The 22,496-nt window shown below is 44.0% G+C and overlaps 1 protein-coding gene across 1 annotated transcript in view; it reads right to left on the bottom strand.

Annotated features, from left to right (window-relative positions):
- cdk6 (cyclin dependent kinase 6) overlaps positions 1–21,505 on the bottom strand; it is a 34,738-nt gene extending 13,233 nt beyond the window's left edge. The window contains exons 1-4 of the mRNA XM_030120842.1: positions 21,218–21,505; positions 20,004–20,355; positions 15,421–15,556; positions 8,607–8,774 (exon numbers count right to left, since the gene is read on the bottom strand). Coding sequence (XP_029976702.1) covers positions 8,607–8,774; positions 15,421–15,556; positions 20,004–20,227 — 528 coding nt within the window. The 5' untranslated portion in view covers positions 20,228–20,355; positions 21,218–21,505. The remainder of the gene's footprint in view (positions 1–8,606; positions 8,775–15,420; positions 15,557–20,003; positions 20,356–21,217) is intronic.
- Between the last annotated feature and the right edge of the window lie 991 nt (positions 21,506–22,496).

Genomic DNA, 22,496 nt, shown 5'->3' with positions numbered 1-22,496 from the left:
AGAAATGATTATAGCAACATGTATGAAAAACCAAAAGGACGTTCCAAGATTGCAATTCTTAATCTCTTTTTTTTTTTTGTCCTTTCCGCTCCTCTTTTCCGACCACGTTTGCATTCCTTCTTCCCGAGTCTCGTTCTCAGTCTTCTCATTCTCTGCACAGACAGAAACCCACATATACAGTACGCCGGGCAGCGAGAGAAAGTGACTCAGCCAGAAACTTTGTGATACAGTGTTTTTGCTTTCAGGTCAGCTGGTTTGCATTTCCAGTCCATCTCGGTGTCTTTCTGAAGCCGTTCTTCCTTTCTGCATGGCAACAGCGAAGCCAGAGGAGGTCAAATAAAGCCGAGAGAGAGAGAGAGAGAAAAAAAGAGAGGGAGTTTGACTGAGAGACAGAGAGAGTGTGTGAGGCTGACTCCAGATTAAAGGACAACATTCTGGGAATTCCTTTCTGCTGAGAGCATCCTCCCCCTCACCACCACCTCCACCAGCCGCCTCCTCAGCCCCGAGCTGCTGCTGCTGCTCGCTCCTCCCCGTCACCCTTCGGGGAGGAAATGGCTTCTCCTGCCCCAGAGGACCTCCAGACCTCCTAGGCCAGACCTCCAGGCCCGCTCGCCTTGCAACATCCGGACCAGCGTTGCCAGTGCACAAACAGCGGGCCGCTGTGACAATAGGGAGCATGCATGTGAGCGTGGGGGCGTTTGGTTTGTGCTATGTGGGAGTATTTGCACGTGACTGTGAGAGCACCTGCTTTTGACTGGATGAATGTGCTTCAGTGTGTGTGTGTGTGTGTGTGTGTGTGTGTGTGTGTGTGTGTGTGTGTGTGTGTGAACTGGCGTGCGCGTCTGCAAATACATCCATGTTATCTCTAGCATGTGTTTGCTGTTTAAAAGGAGAAGTTTCGGATCTGAGCTTCATTTTGGGAGATTAGAAAAAAAAAAACATTTTTATCACAGATCGTTGTATTCCAGTTTATAGGAAAGTTGCGGAGCTGTTGGTCACGCCGTCCCTCGTCTTGCATTCCGCTCGCACCGGCTTGAGTGACAAGTTTCCCAGCCTGAGCGATCTTCAGATGGGCGACCAATAGCAGTGACCTGATGTCATGAGGAGGACTGAGGCCGGGGCTTAAGGCCGCAGCCCGGAGCCTCTGGGGTTGATGGGGCTTGGCTGGGGGCCCATGTTTACATTCCCTCTCACTGAGGAAGCCCAGGATAAAAGAGCAGCACTGCGCGCACACACACACACACGCACGCGAAATAGCTGCTGTAATTTAGAAGAGTGCGATTGGAAGTTTCAGTTTGCAGCAGTGATTGAATAAATTTGAATGAAGAGCAGCAAAGATAATTGTGTCTCACAACTATTCTTTCCTAACGTCTATTTCATTGCACTCATGAAGACAATCCTTCGCTAATTACAGTCGTTTCAAGAAGATCCCAAAGGTAAACTGGACAAAGGATTCAGAGCATAAAGATAAGCAGAACAAAAGTCATAATAATAACCATAAAGCGATGTACTGTGAATACAGTGGAGCTGAGGCTGCGATGTTGTGTCTCCAGAGAGGCCCCAGTCGAAGCTCCAGCAGTCAGCCATGTTGTAAACACCATTATTTCACTCCCGCCTCACTTTCCCTCTTTCTTTCTCTTGTTCTGTGAAAAGGACAATTTACAGTCCCGACTAAACCGCTGCCCCGGGCCAAGAAAGGAAATAAGAAAGGAAAGAAGATTTAGTAGATGGATTGGGGGGGGGGGAAGGTAGACTGAGACAGAGAGGCTGCGGGAGGGTGAGAGAAAACTTCAGGGCTACAGAGAAAAGTGCAAGAGCAGCACACAAACTGTATACAGTAAAACTGGGAAGAAGAAGAAGAAGAAGAAAAAAAAAAAAAAGGGCACTGCAACTGTTGCCAAAGTATGCACAGCGTACAGGAATGCAGCACGGGGCCCTTGGCGAATGAAACAAAGACAGCACAGTCAGTGGCTCTCTCTCCTCGGTGCTACCACATCCGCACATCATTAGCTGGAAAATTCTTGATATATGCTGTAATTTTTTCTGCCCCCCCCTCCCAACCCCCCAACCCCCCAAAACTCCACTCCTGTTCCTCTTCCCACTGCTGGTACTCGCTCAGCTTTTATATCCAGGTGACCATGTGTGCACACGTTAAAGGCAAACATGCCAATCAGTGCCCCCTTTTCCCCACCTGGAGCTCTGCCAAGACATTGGCAACAATTAATATGCTGGAGTGAACTGCCGAAGTGTGTGTGTGTGTGTGTGTGTGTGTGTGTGTGTGTGTGTGTGTGTGTGTGTGCAGCTCTATTGGACATACTGATAGGTGGTCCATGCACGAAAAAAAATATTAAAAATAAATAAACCTACAAAACCTGCAGTGTGCATGTGAGGGCATGCATATGCGTGTGTTTTCATATCAAAGCGCTCTTCTGGATTTGTTGTGTTCATTCTAAATAGTTGTCCAACTGTAAATTTCATGTTCTTCCTTTATTAATTAATGCAAACAAAAGTAATGTGCAAATAGCTTTTTAATAATGGAGTTGCAAAACGACACTGCTGAAACTGCTGACCTTTGTGTAAAACAGTCTCATACTGACCGATTCATTGAGTAAACTCAGCTGTTCCTGGGTCATAAATTGGGAGTTTGGGTAATTTTTCCATCATGTTTTGATGCTATGTTTTTTCTGGAGATTACTAAAACTTAGGCAGTACGAGTGCTGTGACTGTAAAGATAAGGTCAAGAATTAAAAAAAATAAATAGTGGAATTACAGCAGTTTGCAGCTTTGTAATGCACTACTTTCATACACTGGCAGTGTGTGTGTGTGTGTGTGTGTGTGTGTTTGCTTATGTCAAACTGGGGCCAGCCCCTTTGCTCCGGCCGGCTGCAGTCAAAGCACAGAGGATGACTTTTCCTTTTTTTCCCATGTGGAGCCGTTTGAGGAGATATCTAAACATTCCCAGAGTGCGCTGCACGTGCTCTCCTTCGTGCAGTGCAAAGGGTTTTTCCCCCCCTCCCTACCGCTGCCTGCCTGCCTGCCTGCTTTTCTTTCTCTCCGTCTGTTCATCCAGAGGAGAACTGCATTGTCTGGCAAAGAGGGAGAGAAAAAGACAAAAAGCACAAGATATGACTGTCCAGTTCTTCCTTTCCTATCACAGAAACATTAAGAGAGCCACGTTAAATTTACAGTGATGATGCATTTATGAAGCTTAAATGCAAATGTAGCATTAAAAAGGGTCTAAAATGCACACAAAAGATCATAAATATGTACAAAAACTCCTATATTAACAACTATCAAAATTGAAAAAAAATTGATCCTGATTGCCAATAGTGAAAAACTCATTGATGTAATATAAACTCATGTAAATCTGATTTTTTTTGTTTGTTTTGAAAAAGCACTGGATATCACAAGCCTTTTTTCCAAAGCAGGATCCCACATGATCCTCTTCTCATTCCTATTCATTACTGATATTTGCAGCGGTGTCAGTCTGGTTTAGGCTTGGGGGTCTTTTCTTTGTGGAGTTTGCAGAGTTTTCCTGTGCATACTGGGGTTTCGTCCAGCATGTTCCCTGTCATCTGCGATCACCCTGCCGCCCTGAGTTGGATATGGCAATATAAGAGATGGATTGATATTATTTGCTCTTTGTAAAAAAAAAAAAAAAGAGGTTTCCTTTTGTTGCAAAAGCGGCAAACTGTTAAAAAAAAAGTTGCAAGCAGAGCTTCAGTATAATTGTTTTACTTGCATAAATTCCACATAAACTATAGTTTTGACATATAAAGTTCAAGTTTGGTTATTCTAGTTTTCAAGGTTGAATATGTTACAAGGTGCTCTGCAAATCTTAAAAGTCACTCCTTTGATGGCAAAGAAAGAAAATGTTGAATATTACCATAGTGGAAATTTAAATCAAGACTGAATAAAGTCTGACTGAAGTTGAAAGTCTTCTCATTGTAAAAGCCGGCCTGCTGTTTCAGCGCAGGCAGGAAATCTGGTTTCAATTTGTTTAATGTCGTCTGAGATATGGGTGTCTTATTCTGGTAAGAGCAGTGGGAGGGCCGCAGGCAGCGGGGGGAATGAGGGGAAAGAAATGGGGAAAATACTTTTGATCAGGTAACGGCATCACTCCTCTGCACGGCACCAGCAACGTTCAAATCGCTTCATTTGATGGTGTGAATGTTCAGCCTCATCTGGGCCGAGACTTAACAAGGATTTAACTTGAAGAATCACAAAACTCCCCTTCGGTTATCCCGTCACTCAATAATGGACTTCAGACGAGCTTAAAAAGGAGACAGAAACATTTCCAGCAATAACAGCCTTATCTTGTCATCTCCTGTAAACGGTGGCAGCGCTGCACTTTATTTTCACTTCAATCCTAAAAAAAACACAAAAGGATTAAAGACAAGTGTTAAAAAAAAAAAAAAAAAGGTCTGTCGGCATTCCTCCGGAGTTTCCTCAACCTTGTTTGTCAGGCAACAACATGCACATGACATGTATCACAGTGTCAACTAATGGCATTCATGGGACCCTCCAGTCTGTTTGCCAGTGTGTGGTCAGGTGAGGTGACTGTGGCTGCGTTTCACAAACATCTCAGCTCTAACGCCACTTCTGGATTAGGGACAAGTGATTCCTGTAGAGAGCTTCTAAATGAAGGGTTTTTTTTTTCCTCAGGCTGATAGCTATGCAGTGGATAACATATTACCAGAGCTGTTTATTGTGGAATATAACTGCACGAACGTGAAGATAAAGTTCAATGTGTTTGGCAAGGAGTGCTTCTACTTTTAATAACAAATTGAACCACCTGAATATGTGTTAGAGGTGCATTAGACTTTTTAAATACCGTCTGTTATAGCCGAGTTATTTCTGCAGAGCTGTTGGTAGCGGTTAAATTTCACTGATTCACTAAGCAGAAACTGAAAACTGAAAAAGACGCCTAGAGCAACAGCGACTTTAAGCTGATTGATTTTAAACCTTCTAAAAACTAAGAATTACTTCGATTTCATGGCTGTGAAATTGTCAAAAACAAAAGCAAAAAGTGCCGTTTCCAAGACATCTTAAAATTTCACTGCCTTGCTGTGAGTTTTGATGGTTTTATATTTTTCACATATCAGGGTTAAACAAAAGGCTTTTAATTTTTAAATCGAACCATTGCCATCCAACAGGCCCTTTTTTCTTAAAGATAAATTATCTATCCATTTCTAATTCAGGCACTAAGTAGAAAAACTGCATTGACTGATTTCTGTAACATCGCAGCTGCTTGAGACTCTATGATTGTATTTGTACCAAAAAAAACTGGAGCATTTGTTTCAAATTCTAGCAGCATACAAAGAAATAGTTTTCCCTAAAGCAGTTTGGCAGGAACGGAGTTCGAGTTAGACGAACAGCGGGGAAAGAAGAAGAAGAAGAAGAAGAAGAAAAAAAAAAAGATCCCACTGCACTCCCTTCTGGTATGTCAGATTAACCCATCAGCTTTTCCCATCTGCCCGTCACTCACGGCAGTACAATGCGCCTCCAGCCAGACCAGGGTCATTAAAAAACCATCAACAAAGCAACGGTCCCCCAGGGACTGCCAGGGGCAGCCTAATCTGGACCCCCGTACCAACCCAATGGGTGGTCTCCCTCCCTCTGCCTGGTTTTCTCCTGCCTCCCTTTTCCTCCTCTCATGTGCGACGTGATCAGTGGGTGATGCCGACAGGGCCATCAGTCACACGCAGCCACGCATGCACCCAGAGTCCATCACACATTTTGAAACACACACACACACACACACTGACTGCATATTTTGTCAATGACATATTAACAACCCCGACGTGTTGCTAGGTGAGAAAGCAAATTCATCACAAAAAAACAAGAAGTTGAAGCCCTGCTGGTAAATCATCAGCAGAAAGTACAAGAGTGCGACTTTCAGTTATAGCGGCGCCGGGGAGAGAAAAGCGGACCGAGGGGACTCTCTGACAACATCATGCAAATGCTCACTTCAGCCCTCTCCTCGCCGCCGCCGTACTAAATGAATCACTTGGAAAACGAGACAAGCACCTTGTTTGCTTAAGCAACAGCAGTTCTCCAAAGTCCATCTGTCTGCCAGTAACGGCGGCATTAAGTGACTAAACGAGCAACTGCTGGTCTGTTGGGCAAAGGGGAAGATCCTCTTAGACATTGTGTGTATTTGTGTCCATGTGCGCGGCGTGCACTGTAGATTATCTGCTTTTATTAGCGAGAGGAAACAATGAATGGATGAATGGAGATTGTGTGTGTCGGGGCTGATAGGGGGATTCCAGACACAGGAACGTTCATGTGGAACCGAAGATCCCGTGCTCACGTTGCAACGCTCCGCTTCGGAGCATGCGCGCGCGCGCACACACACACACACACACACACACACACACACACCATCCGTGTCATTTCTGTGGCCCAATCTGCATAGGCGAGGAAGGAAATGAGTGCGTGATGAGTGTGTGTGCAAACAGATTCATGCTCGGCACCACTGAACGGATAGTTTCGAGGACTTGACATCTGTCACTAAGAAGAGTGAATTCCCCTTTTTGAGGAGTTCACCCCGACAAAAAAAAAAAAACAGTCCCCGTGTAGTCATAAGAGAAGCGCAATATTCACTCGCATGAATCCTCCCCATGAAAAAACCCACATATACTGAATAATGAGTAGCAATATGTACGCTTTATGAAGAGGTACATTTCCCACTGCAGGTTAGTGCGGTTAACATCAATCAGGGTTGTGAACTCATAAAAAACCAAGAAAAAGTTTTCATTTAGCATGCAAATTACCTGAGAATAAAAGACTGAGAGATGGCAGACTGTTATCACACATTTAGTCAGTCAGACAGATGACTCATGGGGGCATTTTTTTTTAAATGTTACCAGGTTACGTCAACATTTAACAGTGTTCGTGAATTTCTGTGAATTGGCATCAAAACACAATGTTTCTCTTTACAGTAATGATGAGTATGTTTTCTTATGAACTGCAGTCTGTCTTTGGTTTTTCGGCAGAAGATTGGTGTTTAATCATGCTGAAAAGTTGAAAGAGCAACCGAATTAGCTCCATCATGTTTGTCCAAATAAACACAGGAAAGGGATTTTTTTTTTTTTTTTTTTTAATATAATTGTCTAATTTAAGCTGATTCTGTGCAAAAGCGGAGACAGCCCAGTTTTATGTGAGCTGAATTTAAAGGTCAAACCTAAACCTCAAGAACCAAAGAGAGGCCTTCACCATGATTCGGTGAAACGATCCCGGAGCGAAGGAAGCCACCGAGCGAGATGCGTGCGAGCAGGCTGTTGTGGAGAAGCACCTGCTTCTGCAGGCCGTGTTCTCAGATGTGTTTCTATCAGGATGCTGAGAAGCAAACTGAAGTTTGCATTCTTCCCTTTGAGAAAGTTTTTATTTATTTTAATTGACGGACCAGACCTGGGTTCCCAGGAGTGTTTTTCAGACGCGCCATAACAACCGCCGCTGTCCACCGACTCTTTTCTCTGTGTTTTCCAATCGCGCCGAAGCCTCTTTCACAAGCCGAAACATTTGACCGTTGCAGGTGAAGAAACTGGGTGGTAGTTCCACTCCTGCAGTCTAACCCACAAGTACATGCAAATGGTTTTGAAATCACAACTATAAAAAAAAAATGAATTCCCACTTTCACAACCTCAGATATGTAACAGTGACGATGACTGAACAGATTCAAGATGCTCAGGCAGGACAAGCGGATTTGAAAATGTGCAAACAGCCGTCAGCGCACAGGTGAAGTGGATCAAGACCCTTTAAATAAAGACTCACACAAAAAAAGGCAGAGGGGCTTCTGTTGCTGCCTACCTTGATCTTAAAAAGTCACATCTCTCCTTACTTCAAGCTCTTCCAAAGACTCCTTTCAGTCCTTCTCGCTTCATATTATCTGGTCATCAGAGCCTGGAGCGCAACAGTCGGACATCAAAGTGCCGGCAGTGGAAAAGGGAGGGGCGTCTGTCTCTCCTTGTCTGTTCCGTCCCTGTCTGCGACGGCCACAGAGGGATTCCTGAGACAGGCCACGGGGGCCCTTGGCTCTCACTTTACACAGAGAACTCCTATCATTTGGCGGCGGCTCTGCCGAGCTGCCCGCCGATGCCCCGTAAGTGCCCGCTACAACACATTAGAGGCTTTTCATCTAACTCTCTGGAGATGGGAGGGGAGTTCAAGGCCCGGTGTGTGTGTGTGTGTGTGTGTGTGTGTGTGTGTGTGTGTGTGTGTGTGTGTGTGTGTGTGTGTGTGTGTGTGTGTGTGCGCGTCTATCAAAAACCTTGATGGAAATTGACTCAGAGTTTCCACTCATGTAAAATGTTATTTTATTGAGCACACCAGCTAAATTATGCAGACAGCTTGGATTAGAGTAAAAGGCTATCACGCATTATCTGCTCACAATGTTGATAACGTGTCTGTAAAACAAAAACTGGAGAATCACGAAGCAAGATAAACACAAAAGTAGACAGGCGTAGTGTTTTTTTTTGTGTGTGTAGAAATCCAACACGACGTCAGATCATGAGTGCAGAGATTGTTTTCAGTCACTCTGTCAGGTAAAGAAACCTTCGAATGAGACCTGCTTTGTTGGAGATACATGAGAAAATGTAACTTACCACAGAGGTGAGCGCCATCTGGAAGCTGTAAATACGAGCGAGACCAAAGTCGGCCAACTTGATCTGCCCTCCGCTGGTGACCAGGATGTTTTGGGGCTTCAGGTCACGGTGAACCACGCGGTGCGAGTGCAGGAAGTCCAACCCCTGAAGCAGCTGGTACATCATATCCTGAAAGAAAGCAGAGCACAACTGTTGGAAACACAGTCCAAGTGCAGAGAGGGAAGCTCGGGACTGGCTGGTCGTCGTTCCAGATCATTTGAGCACAGACCACCTACCTTTATGACCTGTGAGGGGACCTCAGCGTACTATATTCTATCCATGCACCTCGGCATCATCATTGCACGTCATTGACTTTCTGCATCTCTGCCATCTCAGTCCTCTCTTGTGGAGCAAAGGTTTCTGGTATATAGCACCTGGCCAGTCTGCAATATGTTAATCTTTGCCATGTGTCACTTACTTGGTCTGAGTTTTTTCTCCCTTTCTGACAGCATAAACCCAACCTGTTGACGTAGACGACCAAGACCTCTGATTTTCCCTTACCATCATCAGTACTGGGCATTGTTTGAGTTTTTACAGTAATTTACTGGAGCACTCGACTCGGTGCTGTGAGAAAAATATATTGGCCGGTAAATGGACGTTTTCTTCTGTTCGGCAGTCTCAGAGTGCTTTATCTGTGAGTTGAAGTCACTCCTTAGCTCACACTAATGGCGGCGGCTGCCATGCAAGGTGCTCGATCCTCACTGGAAGCAAATTGAAACATACGAACGGGGCAAAGAGCGGCCTGAATTTTCGACTCGGTGGAAAACGACCTGCTAAAGGCAACTGTTTCATTTATAGCATTTTATTCATGAGGCATCCTGTGTGCTGTATGAAATTAAACTGAAATTCTGTCTCACAGTGAGAAGATCATGGGTTCAAGTGAGGACAAGGCACTGGCGGGTCTGGGTTTCTCCAGGTACTCCAGGTTCCTCCTTTAGTTTAAAAACTCGCAAACAAGGTTTAATGATAAGCTGCATGTAGGTGTGACTAGGATTAGGTGACTTGTCCAGAATGAATCTTGCCTTTCCTCTATAATTGACTCGGATTGGCTTCAGTAGCCCACGACCGTGAAGTGGAAAAAGGAGAAGCTGCATGGATTCATATGATTTAATAAAAAAGTAATTTAAGGTTAATTTGAGCAAGGAGTCCAAACTGCATGCCAGAAGTTTAATGAAAATATTTCTGATGCAGTCCTGAACGATTCCGTCTGATCTGGTGAACTGAAACAAATCAGCCTCCATAAACTGCCGATGACAGACAAGGAGATAAAGCTGAAACCTTCACATCTATTCCTCTGTCAAACCTCATGGAAGAAATTCGCAGTGTTAAAAACTGTAACACTGCAGTGTGGAAGGAGTTAACTCGCCTGTGTCCATCCTTGTCGACTGTGGCAGATGTTTGATAACTGACACACACACACACACACACACACACACACACACACACACACACACACACACACACACACACACACACACACACACACACACACACACACACACACACACACACACACACACACACACACACACACACACACACACACACACACACACACACACACACACACACACACACACACACACACACACTAGAGGCAGAAAGAGGCCCCAGCTTTGTAAAAGCGCTGATCTCTGTTGCTCAGCAGCTGTCCTGCTCAAGTTAATTGGCGCTCGCTCTCTTTTTATGCCCAATAGCTGATCCCAGAAATGGCCGAAGGCAGAGCATCTACAACACACAAGCAGATGCAGACCGGCGCGAACAGGAAGAAACTATGTCACAACCGGCTTGGACTTGTTCTTTAAAACTGAAACTCTTAAAACAGGTTCAACACCTGTAAACAAATAAACCATTAAAAGGGATTTTAGTCTGAACAGAGCTACGATTTGGACCGTTTGATTTATTACAGTCAAATTAAAGCTATTATAAGTTCATTTATGAAAATAAGATAATTTGTACGTCTTTTGTCTGAGGAAAAAAAAACAAACAATGGAAAACACAGTTCAATGCCTCTGATGCCGAATGTCTCAAATCCAAACCTGTTCTACGAGATATCTACTCACAACACACTCTCACACTAAAAACAACTCCCCGAAACCCACCGCCAAGACCTCACAAGTGACATGGACCCAAGCCCGCAGCTCTATTCACTGGCCCACCAGCTGGTGAGTGAGTCAAAGGGGTCTGCACACTCAAGCAGAAAACATTAGCAAACGGCGTGGGGCTGGCTGCTGCGCCGGCCATTGAGGAGGAGACAGGGCACCCCACACAATGCTGTGGAGACGGGGTGTAATGTGGGTGTGTGTTTGTATACACAAACAAACTCAGTCCACCCCCCCCCCACGGGTTTGTGTAAAGGTAATATCGGTGTACTGACATTTCCCGTTTTTTTTGCTTGCGCGTGTGTGTGTGTGTGTGTGTGCCCCTCGGTGCATCAGTGTGTGTATGTGGAAGCACGCACATGTGTGTGGGTGCCCTCTGACCAAGGACAGGCAGGATGCATAAACAGACCTTCCTTTCTGCATCTCCATTCAGCCATGACCTGCGGAGAAGGCCAGCAGACAGACAGGGCCATAGGACAGAGGCAGGCAGTTGGTTATTGTGTGAGTGTGTGTGTGTGTGTTTGTGTATGTGTGTGTGTGTGTCAGGGCTGACACAATAGCATGCCCCCCTCCCATCGGTTCCTCTCTGCTTTAAATAGCCATTTCACCGTGCTTCCTTTCACCAGCATTTCCTAGTAAACACTAATTATCTCAGAAGTGTGACTCCTGGACAAACACACAAACAAATGTGGCCTCCTTGGCCTTGAAAGTACATTTAGCCATCATCAGTATCGCTTGCATTCACAACTCGGCAACTCAGCAATGACAAGATCTCAACGATCCTCCACAAAACCACTTTCATTGCAGCCGACAGGAAAATATTAAGGCGCACGCATGAAAACCAGGAAACTGTGATACCTGCACGGAGTTTAAAGATACATATTGCGTGGGCGGCAATGTGATCCACCTTCCTTGGCCGCAGTAAAGAGACATTAAAAAGTTGCTCAATCAACAAGTGTCTTCATCTGGCTGCACTTCAACGGAAAGCCTCACAAAAAAAAAAAAAAAAAAAAAAAAAACTTGGCAAGGAGGAAATAAAAAAAAAAAAATCACACAAAAAAGCAACAGATCTGACCCTGAAAAAACTGGAGCGCCATGGAAAAAAAAAAAAAGTAGTCAGCCCACTGCAAGGAGCCGTCAAAACATGGCTTTCTGAGTGCGCCTCCTTTTCTAATGCAAATACACCAGAGGCGGCCATATTGTTTATTGTAACTAGGCACAATATGGGACATCTGCCGGTTAGCGTTAGTGTAATTCCCTCCCCATGCTTCATTAACCTCCCCCTTCATGGGCCCACAGAATGGAGCTGTGGAAGCCTGGATGATGGCGGTGGAGGAGGGTGGGTGAGACCCAAGCGATGGCCCAGCTAAGGAGCACTGAAGCTGGGGCAACCCGGCTGCTTGATGTCCTTCCAGCTCATTTGATTCCTGGAGGAGGGCCTCTTTCATCAATGACCATGTGGTGGGTCTGAGTGGGTGGTGGAGGGTGGGAGGGCTGAAGTGGACAGGCTGAGTCCAGGGTGGGGTGACCGCTGCAGGGGGCTGGTTGGATTCAGGGAAAAGTATGTCTGCTCCTTTTGCTTTAGTAAGACTGATGATACTCGGATAATCCTTTAATCAGAAGCATACAGGTGGGAAACTGCTGGACAGGGACACACAATATGGTGTCGTCTGCTTTGGGGGGCAGGGGGTCACCTTTGGGTTACTGTGCAGTGTCTGCTGTGCCAGGACTAACGGGGGGTCGGTGCCCATTCAGAGCTGTCTGTCTGTTCCCTGGAGACGTCGGCGGTGGAGATGTTCTTCAGTCTTAACGGTCAGCGATTCCTCCCTAAAAAGTCTCCAGAGCGGAAATCCACTTCGTTCAACTTTAATATGGAAGCCACTCTCAAATTATAGATTGTTTGACCTCCATCTCTTCTTTCTCACCTTTAGTTGTAAAATAAATCAAGCTCATTACACAAATGACTTCAAGGAAAGACGCCAAAAAGAGGGGAAACATCTGAAACATTTCTCAGTACTTGTTGCCTTCAGCCATGGTTGGAAAAGCTGTTTGTAAAAAGTATCACATCGGCCCCAATCTGGAGTTTAACTCTCAGAAAGTACGATGGAAAAGCTTGAGACAGCAATGCACATGTGGCTGATAAACAAACTAACTGAAAAGGAGATTCATGTATATCACTTGAACAAGTTTGAAATATCAATGTGTATGTTCATCGTCTTTGAAAAGAAAATGCTGCCTGGTGCAGAATTAAAAAAAAAACACTTTATTAATCACTGGGGGAAATTCCTCTTATAGAAGAAGTCTTTCCAGAAAACTTGATGGAAAGTTTTTTAAAAATGTTAAATGCACAGAGGCAAATATGACTTGTATGTGTTCTCAAGATGAGACACTACTGTCGTCACAATAAGCTGCAATAATCATTAGAAACAACCCACTCTTGCTTCTAAAAATGACACCTGTGACAATTTGAGGAAAAAGTCCAGAATGAGTCACGAAATCTGTTTCATCAAGACATCAGTGGTGACAGAGATTTAATAAAGAGACTTAAATAATTCTGTGTATATACTTAGAGCGTCAGAACACAACTTTAAATAGAGGCAGGAATTGTAGTAAAAGTCCCAAATAAGTCATTTTATGATATAAAAAGAGGGCGTTTTCACACTTTATAGAAATGTGGAAAAACTGAGTATGAGTTTAACAAAAAAAAAAATTTTTACATAGTAACAAGTCAAAACTCTTTACTGGATATTTATAAATACATATCCATCTTCAGTAATTTCCATCTCCTTCGACTTCCTTTAATATCTTAAAGCCAATCAAAAAATATTTCAGTGGAAGATATTTTTACAGATTAAATAGTTTTCATGTCTGTAATGAGTATTGAAAAAAAAAAACTGGCAGTGATACCACTGAAGATATTTTTCTCGATTCCAAACTGGAGACTATAAAAATACGTTCCTCTAATTCACTGAAATTATACTGCTCTGCAAGTGTTTTCATACTGTGATGACATATTTAGTCTAGAAACTACACAAACACATTATTTAAAGAGAACTGTGCAAAAAAATAGAACGACAATGTAAAACTATGAGGAAGAAATCTGACTGGTATTAAACTCTGCAGCACAGACCAATGAAACCACTCACTACACTTATATTACATTTAAAAGTGCATACAGAGTAAGTAAAATTGACATTTTGAAAGTTGGCCTACTGTGATTAAAAGTGGATATCCTCTGCATATACACAGAGCAGCTGGTCTGGAATGAGACGAGGAGATCTGTGTATCTGACAGAATATATAAAGAGGTAAACAGTCCCTATAAACAGTAGCTAAACATGATGAAAATTAGTCCTGTTTGTTGTTCTAGAGACACACTCGCTCGCTTTTGACTCTCATTGCGTTCTGTGATCAATTAAATGGCTCAGTCGAGCTATAAAGGTAGAGCGGTTCATCTGCACATGCAAACGTTCTAACTGTCATTAAGAGCTTTGTGCAGAGTCAAGAAGAGTAATGAGTCCAGTGGAGCAGCGCTGCGGACCCCGCCGAGCCCCCACCTCAACCCCACACAGCACATGAAGAGAAAGACGGATGTGAGTCAGCTTCGGTCTGCGGTTTGAATCCTGAGATATTTGGAACATCTTGTCAGGAAGAAAAAAAAAAAAGCATCGAAACACACGGATAATTATTGCCAAATCGTTTATATTTATAACTGTAAAGTGTCCCTCTAGTACTTGTGTGGCGTGTTTGCAGCTCGCTGACAGATTCATAGAAACTTGCAGCGCCACACGCCGTATCGGCTTCAGCAGAAAGGGCCTGGGAAAGCCTCAGGTGTGATCTACCTGACCCGTCTACGCTTGCACTGCATCCCCCAGCTCCACACACAGACACACACAAAAAAAAAAAAACCAGGCCCCGGGGGTCAAACGTTATTCGCTACTGCAGAGCAACGACTTCTCCGTTTCAAATTTGACACTACAAACTCTGAGGCCCCTCCGTCCAAAAATAGAGATATTCTCTTCCCGATATTGTTGGAGGTGCATCTGCAGACCTTGGGGCGAAACACGATAAAGAGGACTTTATAAAGGAGACCGTGTGGGAAAAATTAAATGAAAAGAGGAGCGTTTCAGAGGAAAAGGAGTTGACGACACATCCACTTCCGACTTTTCGGCGAGGTGTAAGGCGACACTCTGAGGATTTATTTAATGAATTACAGAAAGTGATAGTGGTGGTGACTGTTGCACTTTAACCTGATAGAGAAAAGGCCCTTACTGTGGGGCACAGATGATTAAGATCGGATTGAAATGGTTTTTTAAGCATTGAGAGAAGACTTTTCTAAACTGGTTAAGTCCGTCTGCATTGCTGGGTGATGTCGGAGGGCAGAGTGAAAATAGAGAAGGCAGCGAGCCTCTAATTTGGAGCCCATCTGCCACATGTGCCGCCCTTCAAAAACACCCCGGTATTTCTGATGTCGAAGGGAATCTTCGTCTTCTGCGTCTCTACGGAAATTAACTCAGACGGGGACGTAATATATCTAATTAAATTCAAAGTGTTTTTTGAACCTGTCTTAGAATTTCAATTTGAGTGCTTACTGATGTTTGAATACTCAATGGTAAAAAAAAAATAAATAAATAAAAAAAAAATAAAAAAGACATTCGCCTTCTTGATAATTACCTTGATGGTCTCGGGTGGTACTCCGGGATCTGGGGCCTTCTCCAGGTAGGTGGTCAGGTCCTGATCCACATGCTCAAAGACCAGAGTGAGTTTGGTTTCTCGGTCAGTCCGTGAGACTGTGCACACATCAAACAGCCTGCAACAGGAGAACAGGTGGGCCGGATCAATACCATTGATTTTAATGGAGTCCACTGTACTCAGCCCGCTGCTGCGGAGCAGGGCCCGTCTGGACGTCAACAACATGTCTGTGTGCTCCTTAAATACAAGAAATAGTAACACATGTGCTTCCTGCAGTGCAGAATCCCAAACATTTTGCCTACAGATTGAGTTCATTGCTTTGCTCCCGACTCATGGCATTAACACCGGGAATTGGCGAGTGTGTTTTTTTATTGTGACAGGTCAACATGTCAGGGCAAAGAAGGGTCTAATATGGTCGGAAAAAGTATTTTCTGAAGTCCAGTTTAACAAAGTTGTATCGTTGTTCAGCAATCATCACTTTTATGGCAAAAACCCATTAGTTTGAAGTCAACAACCTGAATCCAGACTCTCTGCGGGATCCATTCTATCTGGACAACACCAACTCAAGTGACACACTGAGAGAAAGCACCAATTTTATGCAAAGCTTTTAAAAAATTTAACACCATCCAGTCCGCAGCGGCGGCGTTTATGGCTGGGTTTTGCTAAGCAACCGGCGAAGGCCAAGAATCCAGATTATGCCGGTAGACCTGCCAAAGCAAGCTTTGATGAAAAGCTGGAAAAAAACAAAAAAAAAAAAGCTGTCCAGTATGTCCTCTTCAAAGAGCTGGGGACTACAAGCAGCATTCCTCCAGCAGCACTATGACAACTCCTGATACTCTGTGGGAAGTCTGGTGGAGGCTGCAGAGACAGCATCTCCCATCAAAACACCACACACTCCCGTGACGAGGCTCCAGTAATCCGTCGCCTTCACTTTGCTGAGCTTTGTGCGAGCTCTTTAAAACATATGGAAATTACTGGCACGGTGCAAGGAAAATCTTGTAAAAATGCCAATTTAAATGTTTGATTATGTTAAAAGATGTCGAAAAAAGTTAGTGTAGTAAGTTGACAAACTATTCAGTCGGACAACACGGGACAAATTCAACCACTTTCCTTAAAAAAAAAAGTTTCTTGGGCCTCAAAATGTCACAGTTTAAATACAAAGCATGCATACTGCGACCTAAGGGGCCACGGGGATCACTGTTTTTTTAATCATTACATTCACGAGGGAGTATCGTCACTCCGTTACAACAACATCCTAAACAATTTTCCCTACTTGTGCCATTAAAACTCCATCGAGCTAATCTGCATAAGCCATTTAAAATGGGAGCATGAAAAGAACGACTAAATCTCGCTGGAAACCCTTTTATTTCTCTCCAACGAGGCGTCATGTGTCCATGCCAACACCCTTGTAATCAGCGGACTTGGATATGGCGCCGTCGGCGGAGTGAGTGAGGGGCGATTCGTTCAAGGTATTAGTCCTGTGCATGATGTCAGAGAATAGACGGCGCCCTCCTACTGAAGCGTTCGGGTTAAACGCCCCTCACAGCTCGATTGTTGGACTACAATGGGGGCTCTCAGCAGACACTGAACATATGGAATGAATAATGGGCCTCATTACAAACATCCAGGGGTTGCCTGGAGTCACACAGAAGGCCCACAATGCACTTTTCCTGGCCTGAGCTGCTCAGCCGATGCTAGCTGGCTAAAGGGGAGGATAGTTTATTTTTCTTCTTTTTAACAGTTCAAAAAGCCAATGATCTGCGCTGTAAATGACTTGATGCCACAAATGCGTCCATGCATTGCACTAATTTATGCTTTCACAGGAGTGCATATTAATGGTTTTGGGGAATTATTGTGAGAGGCACAAGGCCACTGGTGATTCCTCTGAAGCGTTCACTGAGAGCTTCCCAACATCCCAAAGCACTCAATAGTCCATGATAAAACAAGCACAAGGTCAGACCTTGGCTGGGGCCAGATCATGACGCACCAGCTACTGCCAATTCATCTCAAAACTGAAAGAAAATGACATGTGCAAAAGAGCAGACTGAAAAAAGACTAAACAAACACGGCTATAAAAGGCTCGTTTTTTTTTTTTTGTTTTTTTAACATTAATATCATCCATTGTTATAATGTGCCATGTGAACAGCAAGCAGATGAGCCAAAAATGACCGGCATTAGATACCAAACACATCAGATGACGGATAGTTCTGAACTGATTAGAAAAAAAAATGTAAAGTCGTTTTAAGATATTTAAAAAAAGTGTTTGAGAAATAATGTTAAAGGATTTCTGTATTGAACTGAGCAATCGTTCTAGTTAGCAAACATAGAATAGAAATACTTCATATGGTCAGTGCAGGCGCATTTAACAAGAAAAACAAAAACGTTTTAAATTGTACATTTGCAGTTTTATTCAAGTTGACTGTTGCAGAAAACAGCACTTTGATGAGTTTTGGTCCAGTGATACATGTTACTCCATTACTTCATGAAATTATATGCATTCTCTCTGTTATAGGACATGCACTGAAACCTGAGTAAGCTCTTTGATAGCAAAAAACTAATTGACCTGCTGGAAGTAACATTGCTCTGTGCCACTAACTATTTGGTTGTCTGGTTTATTCATAAAGAAAGACTCAACAATTAATTCAAACGCCATACAGGACATAATGGCCACCTTACACAAATACTGAATCCTAAACCTTATATTGAACATTGACGATGGACTTTCACTAGTAGGCTAAAGAAGCATTTTATTGTATCTATACAGGGATTTATAAGTCTAGTTTCCAAAACATGTGACTACAGATTGACAAATTTTAAAACTACAATTTAGACAACAGTATATTCATTATGGCTGTAGGATAAATTGCAATTTTATCATCAGCACGATAACAACCTCTGCAATACGCATAATCCACAAGACTGACGGAATAGGTTGTGTTTCCTTGCCCTCTACATTTATGTGCAACATATTTGACTGATCCCGACTGCACTAGATTGTGTTGACAACATATTGTATTTCACTTCATTATGTCAACATTGCATCATACCTGGTGCCAACAAACTAGGAGTCACAAGCACCAAAAAAAGGCCTAAAAACAACAAAGTCATCAAACTGCTTCACTTCAGAAACACCGCTGGCAGGAAACTGTACACAGATCAAAGATGAGAAAGACCACCATTATCTGGAAGTATTAATCCCAAAAACAAAAACATATTTTACCCACCGGTAAGTGTTTATTTATCACAAGTCATATCATGATAGAAATATTTCACACAATCACATTTAACCAATATCATGCAGCGGTAGTTTTCATACAGCCAAGGCTGGAGAACACCACAAACAGAAATTGATTTCATATAATTAATAACTGAAACTGATGCATTCCAAATACTTTGCAGACCATTGAAATCTGGATGCTACGTGAATGCACAGCAGAGTTCATGTTCTCAAATGTGAAGGCATCTTGACCAAAACAATGACAAGCTTCCAAACAATAAATATATAACCAGTTTTCATTTAATCTGCAAGACAGTATTCTTCTGAAGTGGATACGAAGGTGGGGCACAACACCCTGTTAGTATGTGTGAAGCTTGCAAATGTCAATGAAATTTTAAGATGAGAAACTTTGTAGAAATCCAGTGCAGACTTGGGAGAGCCATTAATTTTGGAGGCTCCTGCTATTGCACCGGGGGTAAATGCACTGGGATATTTTGGTAAAACAGAGGTCAGACAGAGGTTCTACACAAGGGGCATCAAACATTCAGACTGTGGGGTTAAACAGATCTATAGGAGAGAAGACTAACACGCAAGACTTAATAGAAGATTGCAACAATATTCAGTAATGCATCAGCGAAAACTTGTCGAATCCAAAATGTTCATGATTATTGGCACCAAAGCCATGATTATGTGAAAGTGATTTTGTGAAAATGTGGTAGCTGACAGCATATTGCTGCATTATCCTCAAAGAAATACAAAATATTGAATAAATGAAAGTACAACATCAGCTTGTATTCATATTTTTTGTCTTTTTTTGCAACTGTCAGTAATAAATGTTATTTTGGGATCATTTTACAGGCTGTATGTGGCTCCTAAACTAAATAAAAACTGAAATGGGGAAATAGGTTAGAACGCGCTGTTCTGAAGGGTGTCATGCTTTTGCATCACATCATCAATGTGACTGAAAAGAGCCAATAATGTTGAGCGAAGCCAAGACTTTCAAATCAAACGGGAAGCCAAAACCAGAAGACAACTATGACAGTGGAGATCGAAATGATCCAACAGGTGAGCGAGTGCCTGCTGGCTACAGATAGCAGAAAAAGTCATTCTGTTCTTGTGCAATCCATATTTATATCCTATCAGCAGGAAAGTGTGAAAGGATCAAAACATGCAGATAAGTGTGAGTGCAGACCTGCCTTAGAGGTCATGTGAGGCTGCATTGTTGACACCAGAAAACCATCAATAAGGAAGTTGTGTGTTTGCCTGGTCTCATCGGTACAGTTTCTTTCACTTTCTCACCCAAAACCCCCCTCCCCTCTCCAAACACCTCTCCCCACCTTTCACTTACCTGACAACATTGGGGTGCTCGAAGGCTTCCAGCTGCCTCAGTACCGCCACCTCCCGGATGGTGGAGAGAGGCATCCCCTCTTCCTCCGTCTGGACTCGAACTCTTTTTAGGGCTACAAAGCGTCCCCCGTTCTTCAGGTCTCTCGCCTTGTACACCTTCCCGTAGGCTCCTTCTCCAATCTCGGCCACGGGCTCATATTGAGTACCAATAGTTTCTCTGTCCATTTTTGCAGATTTACCCCCCCCTCCTCGTCTCTGTGTTGAAAATACTGCGGGGAATCCCGGGCGAGGGTGGCGAGCCAAGAGTTTCTCACAAAGCCATATTCACAGAAAAAAGTCGGCACATGCAATGCCTAGATGACAGGGAGACACAGATGGAGGAAGACACCATCTTTGTCAGATTCGGTCAAAGAGGGTTCCAGGTAGGCAACAACATGACTGTCATCATGTTTAATTCCGACTATTAACAGAGAGCCGCTGCTGCGTCCCGACTTCCACTCCTCCTCCTCCTATTACGCACTGCAACGCATGTCCTCCTACCTCTTTAACACAATGTAGCACAAAATAAATCAAATTAAAACACATTTACACTCTTATTCAACCGCGTTTGTGTCACATCAACTTTCTCCCGCATTCAGAACGCATGACCGCAAACGCGGCGCGGGTGAATTAAGACACCGCACTGTTTTTTTTATTTTAAAAAAACGTAAATAAACTGCAAGACAACATGTTAAAACAGAAGGTAACGCTCAAACAGCGTGTTATTCAGTGTTAGAAACATGACGGTCTGCTTTCTCTGACCTGTTTTCTGTCTTTCTGTTAGAGGAGACGCAAACTTGCTGAGCACGTGGCTGCATTGTCTGAACTTCCTACAGCAACAGTCCATTTAAAAACACACTAAAACCCGTCTCACATGCCCCAAACCGCTCCGAATGTGTGGAACGATGCACAAATCGAGTTTTAAGCGTGTTTTTATCAGCCTGGATGGCACCCCTTAATTTTTTCTAATTTTTTAAAATTTAGTGCGTGAGGCAGAATAAAATGGCCTATATTCTAACAAATCGGGGGAAATTACTCGTGTGCGTGTTTGCAGCGACACTGGATTTTTAAAGCAACATTTCCAGGCTCATAAAGACACTTTTTTTTGTTTATATCAATTATGCATAAATACCCCCCCCTTGTTTTTTTTTCTCCTCCTTTCCTCTTATCCTTTACCTTTGCTTGTGTTGTCAATAAAGTGTCGTAACGTCGGCAGCATGCCCGATCAGTTGCTGATGAGCAGCAGGCACTGGCGTCTCGGATAAAAACTCCTCCATCAGACGCATCCCCGGACACTGTCCTCCATGCGGGGGCCACACAGGTAGTTGACGGTGCAGAGCTCTAACCCCCCATCCCTCAGACTACCGCACCAGCCCGGCCGGAGACACTCCAGCGAAGGGAGGAGGAGGAGAAGGAGGAGGAGGAGGAGGGCAGGACGAAAACTTGCGCACACACTCTCACTGCAACTTGTGTGTGTGGAGGGGGGTGTCGGGTGAGGAGGGTAGGGAGATAGGGGGTGGGTGGAGGAGGTGGTGGTAGTGGTGGTGGTGCTGGTGAGGGGGGGGGGGGTCATAGGACAAAAGCAAACGCGTGATATAGCCCTCCAAAACCACGCTCCTCTTTGGATTTTCTCCTTTCTTTCTTTCTTTCTTCTTCCATATATCCGCGGAGAGGCCAATGCGGCGGCAGCCCCGCTCGGCCGTGTGAGCTCCGTCTCCGCCTGGCTTTCCCACGCCGGCTGAATGTGGCCTGACCCCCTTCAGAGAGGTTTGACACGGAGCGGGGACATTTCCGCATTCCTCCCCGACTACAAAGGCTCGCCGCCTCCTTTTTGCTCTCCCTCGGCCTCCTCGGTGCTTTTACCATTCATAGTCCTCCCGCGGGTTTTGTCTCCCGTGTTAAAACCGGGAGCGCCGCGGGGGTCGGGGAGGGGAGAGAGGGGAGGTTTATTGGATGGACGGCCACACTATCTATCTCCCCCGCAAGAACCATTGAGGACCTGCAGCGGCAACAATGCGCCAGCGGGAATGCAATGTGACAAGCTCGCCCTAGATGGTCCCGAGGGGTCAGGTTCAAGGCCCGGTGGCTTGATCTGTGGCCGGGAGGAGGGGGGGTCCTCCTCCTCCTCCTCCTCCTCTGCTGGGGTGGTCGTTTGCAGGGCTGCGCGCCCCCACGACAGGCGTTAAACTGGCACTTTTATGGGATCCACGCAAGAGGGGAAAACTGTTGAGAGCATCTTCCTCCTGGTCCTACTTGGAGATACTTTTGATCCTTTTTTTTTTTTCAAATGATGTCACTTATAAATATGGATTATACTCATCGAGTTCCATGCAAAACTGTGCATAAAGTGTCCAGAAATTACATTTAATGGTTTGATTTTAACTTAAAAACATACATTTTAAAATGTAATTAGCAAAACTTTTTAAAACTAAAAAAATTATCTTACTTTTTTAAA

This window comes from Salarias fasciatus, chromosome 22 (genome assembly GCF_902148845.1).
Source record: "Salarias fasciatus chromosome 22, fSalaFa1.1, whole genome shotgun sequence".
Classification (NCBI taxonomy): domain Eukaryota; kingdom Metazoa; phylum Chordata; class Actinopteri; order Blenniiformes; family Blenniidae; genus Salarias; species Salarias fasciatus.
This window is presented reverse-complemented; position numbering and strand designations above follow the sequence as displayed.